This window comes from Mus caroli, chromosome 16 (genome assembly GCF_900094665.2).
Source record: "Mus caroli chromosome 16, CAROLI_EIJ_v1.1, whole genome shotgun sequence".
Classification (NCBI taxonomy): Eukaryota; Metazoa; Chordata; class Mammalia; order Rodentia; family Muridae; genus Mus; species Mus caroli.
This window is the reverse complement of record NC_034585.1, coordinates 20,825,967-20,832,283: the sequence shown is the minus strand read 5'-3', so window position 1 is coordinate 20,832,283 and position 6,317 is coordinate 20,825,967. Positions and strand designations below refer to the sequence as shown.

General features: G+C 45.6%; 1 protein-coding gene across 1 annotated transcript; it reads right to left on the bottom strand.

Moving 5' to 3' along the window:
* Nucleotides 1-3,015: 3,015 nt before the first annotated feature.
* Rtp4 (receptor transporter protein 4) lies at nucleotides 3,016-3,894 on the bottom strand (the record flags this gene model as incomplete). Its single annotated transcript, XM_029470743.1, has 1 exon — nucleotides 3,016-3,894. A coding segment is annotated over one exon (609 nt), but the record flags the coding sequence as incomplete, so codon positions are not given.
* Nucleotides 3,895-6,317: the final 2,423 nt, after the last annotated feature.

Genomic DNA, 6,317 nt, shown 5'->3' with positions numbered 1-6,317 from the left:
CCTTTCATGTCTCCAGAGGCGTCTCTTCTGCTGTTTGGCCTAAGGATGTTTGAGGTCTTATACCTTCTTCACCAGATTGAGCATGTGGAGGGTGTTAGAGGCCAGAAAACAAGAAAGGTGGGTGAGGAGAGGCCATGGATGCATTAGCATCCTTGAAATATGTAGCTTTTACCCTGGGGCTACAATTATTGACTGACACAGGGGAAAGCTGTTTTTTTGTTTTTTTGTTTTGTTTTTTTTTTGTTTTGTTTTGTTTTTCCATTTCAGAGGATGCCCAACCTTGTTAACAGTAGCTTTTACTGAGCGTGCTCAGGTTAAATATCTGTTCACTTGAGAATCAGCTCAGAACTTATAATATTTACCAAGTAAAATATGCTTCTGTTTCAGACCCCAACTTGGCTGCTTGACCAGACTGATAATGCTCACGGGGGGCCCAGGAGTTGCCACTGAACTTTCTCCTTCTATTTCTGTTTCAATCCTTTACTGTAGGAACCAGGTCAAGCACTCAAGAGGCAGAAGCAGGCAGATCTGTATGAGCTAGAAATCAGCCTGGTCCACACATGGAGTTCAGGACGGCCAGGGTTGCATAGTGAGACAGGAAGGAAGGAAGGAAGGAAGGAAGGAAGGAAGGAAGGAAGGAAGGAAGGAAGGAAGGAAGGAAGGAAGGAAGGTGAAGGGAAGGAGGGAGGGAGGAAGGGAAGAAAGGAAGGAGAAAGAAAATATACATTGTCCTATAGTTCAAATTACAATAACTCCCTAACTCCCCCCATTACTTAGCGTATTTATTTTTTATTAGATATTTTCTTTATTTACATTTCAAATATTATCCCCTTTCCTAGTTTCCCCTCTGAAAGCCCCCTATCCCCTTCCCCCTCCCCCTGCTCAGCAACTCACACATTCCTGCTTCCTGGCCCTGGCTATACACCTGTCTGTATGTCTGTCCTTTCTCCATTCCCTCATTGCTCCAGTCTGGTCAAAACCACAGCCCTGCCTGTGGCAATAATATTTTTACGTAGGACCTCAGGATCCAATCTATCATCTTTAATCATCAATGAGTTGATCTGCCAGTTGAGAACTAAGCCTTTAACACACAGGCCTTTAATGTATAACAGATAGGAAGCTTAGAGACAGTGAGATTAGAGGGAGAGAAATCTGAATGGATTTTTAAGATGGATACAAAATGTAAACAAACAAAACACATGTGTTATCATAATGCCTACCTAAAGGACCCACCAGAAAAAGACCCTAAACCATACAAATAGAGAGTGATTGGCATGGAGAGTTTCTGTCACTGAACCCTTCAGTACTTGTCCTTTGGTCACATGAGTGAACTAGCCATAGAAATGGGGATGGAGGCTATGAATTGACCCCATAATAAGAATTTCTACTAAATGAGATTGGTTTACATGTGACTGCTGACTTCTCAGTTGACCATGAACATATGAGCCTTCAAAATAATAGTATCCCCTGAATATACAAACCAGATAGTTGGTAGCAAACTGGTCACATTACAACACACCATCATGGATAAAGTAATGATTTCATGCTGCCTGAAAACAGCAGATTTTCTGATGTAGATCTGTACCTCTTACTTAGAGGGCTTTAACCAGCACAGCTCTCCAAGGGCCCATGGCTCGGTGAATCCATAAACGCAGGGTCTCATATGCTGTGAACTTAGTTGGGCTTCTCTCCTCCAAAACGTACACTACTAACTCCTCATAGCTTGTCCTCTGTCCTCCGCATGTGCCCTGTTCATGACATGTACTCACACACACACATATACACACACATGCACATACATACACACGCACACATGCATGCACATATACACATACACGAATATACACACATACACACACATACATACATACACGCACATACACATACATACATAAACACACATACACACACTCTAAAAATATATTAAATCTAATTAAACTATAAAGTCATGTGATGGAGGGCTGCAAGGAAGAGCCCATTTCTGCTGCTTGAGCTCTCTCAGACTCTAACTTCTAACAGTTGGTGAGCTTTTCCTTCATTTTTGAAAGCCTTGGCTCCAGTCTGTGCTTCCATCCTCAGACCTCCTCTCCTGCTGTTGGCCCTGTTGCCTCCTCTGATGAGATGTATCCCTTGGATTTCCCTTGTTCTAACAAAATATCTGGGAATATTTTGGCACCATGTTGCAGGCATTAATGTGGCGACTTGTCTAAAGAGGGAGAAAGAGGATACTCACTTAATGATGACTGAGAAGTAAGAGAGGGGAATGAATGGGTGAGGGCCTCAATGTGCTGACAAAAACATGCCCTAATGATCCATGCCCCCTTAAGCCCATGTCCTAACCTTTTTGCTACCTCTCAGGGCACCACCACCCTAAGACCACACCTTCAACAACGAGCTTTTGTAGGACTCTGATGGAAAAGACAAAACAAAACAGGACCTTCTGTTATCATTCATCTCGATAAAGCAAGACAATTTACCTCAAAATCTCATAATTAATCATGTCTACGAAGTCCATTCTTCCAACAAATAGAACTTATTCACAAGTTCTAGAGGCTACGGGGAAGGGCGTTTTTGGTGTGTGTGTGTGGGGGGGGGAGGAGCATCACCCAGTCTGCCACAGTAAATTTACAATAATACTCATTGGTTAACAGAAGATTCCACTAGGCTTCTCCCAGGGACCTAGGCTTATGTCATCATCTGCTGCCCACTGGGTTCCAGCCAGGTGGGGCACGGGCAGCCTATAGAGGACTGCTTACTCCCCAGCCCCCCTCCTCCTTCCTCTTTCTCTCTCTGTTCCCTCATGTTCCTGGCCAGCCCCTCTCTCTGTCCTTCTCTGTCCCCCCTTCTCTGTCCCCATAGCTCTGCTCCCCACTTCTCTAGGTCCCCGCTTCCCCCACTATAAAACCCCTTACACCAGGTCTGTTGCATGGCATGATTTCTCAGGGGGCACCTTGGCAGGGGCCCAGCAGGTATTCCCTTACTCCGGCCACCGCTTTGTATCTCATAGCACAGGTGGCTGTTAGTTATCATCAAGATTTATTTAATCAACATAGCTTGAGAACAATACGTGAGCAAGCTAGTGCAGACAGTTCAGCAACTCAATACAAATCTGTTATTGGGTCCATTATGTGTGGGCCATGGTTTAGGCTATTTTCAGAGCATGTCCAGGAAAGCAGATTTATTTTATATACTTGACCTTACTTGATCTGATATGAAGTCACTGTCCTATTGAAATGACATCTATTTCATTGATCCCCATGGTATTAAAGCAAGACGATAAACCTATTATCTAGTGAAGAGACTAAAAAGGGCAAGTGCAGCAATAGACAAAAACAGAATTAGTGGTGGCCCTATTTCACGGTGGGGGGGCTCTCTGCATCTATTCCCCAAATCTGTATTCCAGGTCTGAGGAGGAGGAGAGCAGCTCTTTGATGGAGAGGAACTCTTTGGTAATGGAGATGGGGATCTGGGTAGTTTTACTTTGTGTGCAAGGGCACATCTTCCATGAGGGTTTAGACTGCATGCCTCACAATTGCGTATGTCATGGGGCCCATCCGAAGTCACCTTCTCACCCAAAGTTGCATTCGAGGTCATTGCTATCTTCCTGTGTCCATAGTATCTCTGCAGAATATAATTAACTAGGTTATTCAGAATTCTTTGGATGACCTCTGTGGAGAACTTGGGAGTCTCAAATTGACATCCAAAACACTTCTGGCACTTCTGACCAAAGATCCTCATGCGTGCCTGGCCCTGCGATTTCAAAGTGTCCTGGTACATGTGGCACAAGATCATCACCTGAGCAGAGGTCCAACTTCTGCAGCATCTGGAACACTGGAACCTATAGACAGAAGAAAGAAATCCTCTGTGTCCTTGGCTGGCCACGGACCTGACAGGAAATGGTCAGCTAAGGGAGTCTAGGAATCCCCTTCAGTGTAGAGAACTTTACATGGTTTTGAGTGACATGGTCACAGATAAACAGGAGCAAGAGGCAATCTCTTTTAGATACTTTCCTGTTACTGAGTCTGCCTCTTTCATAGGAAAAGACCTACTACACAACAACACCTCTAATGAGCAACATGACTAACAGATTAGTACATGGGAAAACCTATGGCTGAGGCTTCATAAGGGATAAAACACAGTTTGAGGTAGGGCAAGGGTGGGCAGGTACCCTTGAAGAGGGAAAAATGAACTGAGGGTTCTAGGAATCCTAAAAAAGTCACTAGGGTTCTGGAAAACGAGGGTTTGACTTCCCGGGCCAGCCATCTTTAAACTCCTAACAAGGAGGTCACCTGAAGGTGGTTTAAGACTACAGAGAAGGTACCAATAGGGAAGGGCTACTGCTCAGACACTCCAGGACCTGGGTTTTAGCCTTCTCCTTTTTATTCACAAGCTTTCTGTAAAGTGGCTGCCTGATCTTAGTCAATTTTTAGGAACTAGTGCTGAGCAGGGCTCAGGCCATAAGAGTTGCTGCAGCCTGGATGGGGCTGGTCAGGGATAGCCTGGAAGGACTCCCTTGAAATTCAATTTTTTTTCTTTTTTCTTTTTTCTTTTTTTTGTTCTTAGATTCCAGTTCCCTTCAGGACATACGCTGGGAGTGGGAAAGGCCTTCTGTAGAAGCTCTGGCCCCGGAGTCATAAGTTCGTATCTCCTGAGAATGTCAAATCTCAAAGATCCTACAACTAAATCTAAGCCTTAAAATAGCACTAAAAGCCCATTAAGGCCAAACTCCTTTGGGTCAAGAGAATAGAATTTATTGCCTGGGTGGATTTTTAACTTTCTAATTGGACTGGCTATGCACCTGACCAATTGACCACCCCTCAGGAAGGAGGGACAGCCCCTCCAAAGACCTTTGCCTTAAGCAATGCTAGAAAGATAGGTGAAATTCCCTTTAAACCATATTGTACTTTTCCTTCCCAGGACTCCTGCTCCTTATTGCAGGACCTTATGTGACCCAGCATGGCAACTCTCTTTGCCTGGCTCTAAAAGTCTGATGACTTTTCATCAGGTTACTTCTCTGCCCATGAAATGAGCCAATTCAAGCCAGATTAGATTATATTAAAGGCAGGTTTATTGCGAAGCTGCTCTTGGGCAAGTTCACTGGCCCCAAGGACCAAGGTTAGGAAAGTTGGCATGGGGAGAGGGGAGGGGGAAGAGAAAAAGAGAAAGGGTGTGTCAGCAGAGAGGGGGGTGGGAGAGAGGAGGGAAGGGGATGGAGGGAGGGAAGGAGGGGGGAGAAGGAGAGAGGAGGAGGAAGAGAAGGAAGATGAGGAAGAGGAGGAAGAGAGGGAGGAGGAGCAGGAGGAGGGGGAGGAGGAGGAGAGACTAAAATGTCTGGGTTATATTGGGAGGAGCCTCTGGAGGAAGGGAGCCCACCCAGCCCCTGGGATAGAAAGTTCAGGGTCAGGAGCTAGGTATGCCAGGTAGGGACTGAGGGATGCTGGGAGAACCTGGAGGCCAGGTCTGTTTTCGTGCACCTCAGTCCCACATCCCTGAGTCTAAAACCAAACGCTCAGAAAAAGCGTAACCTCTGCTCTAAGCATGTTTTCCTCCGTGACACCCACCTTCTCTACTCGTCCTGTCTCTGCTGTGTGGCTGTCTAGCACTACACAGCTCCACAGAAACTGAAATCCTACGGTATTGCCCACTCTGGGGCTTTTCTTTTAAACTCTAATAAACTGCCCTCGAACTTCCATCTGAGTCCCCATTCTAAAATCCTTTTAGTGAGGAGATTAAGGACCCAAAGAAGGAACCTGCTTTCCCTGGTATCATCTGCAATTACAGTCAAGTACGTCAACATTTCTGATAACATGCAGATTTTGTCTCATCCTTTCTATGAATTATAACACTGCTAGGTGGGAGGCAGAGACAGACTATGAACGCAGCATCCCCAAATTGTAGATAAATCCATTTTTCCATTTTATGAGTCTTATTATGTTTTCTCTTGATAAGAGGGCTGAGCAGCTGGATACAAAGCCAGGTCTTTTTTGGCTGGGGATCCAGCAACAGAGAGCAGGAGGGAAGACTTTGTAGGAACTTGGGGTTACTCTTCAAGGACTCCTGAAACGCTTTTGTAAGGAGACCTGGCAGGGCAAGCAGTTTTTAAGTTAAACAAGATGGAGCACGCCTTTATTCTCAGTCCTCAGGAGGCAGAGGCTGGTGGATCTCTGAGGTCCAGGCCATCCTGGTCCACAGAGTGAGTTTCAGGCCAGCCAGGGCCACACAGAGAAACCTGTCTCAGAAAAAGAAAGAGAGAGAGAGAGAGAGAGAGAGAGAGAGAGAGAGAGAGGGAGGGAGGGAGGGAGGGAGGGAGGAAGGAA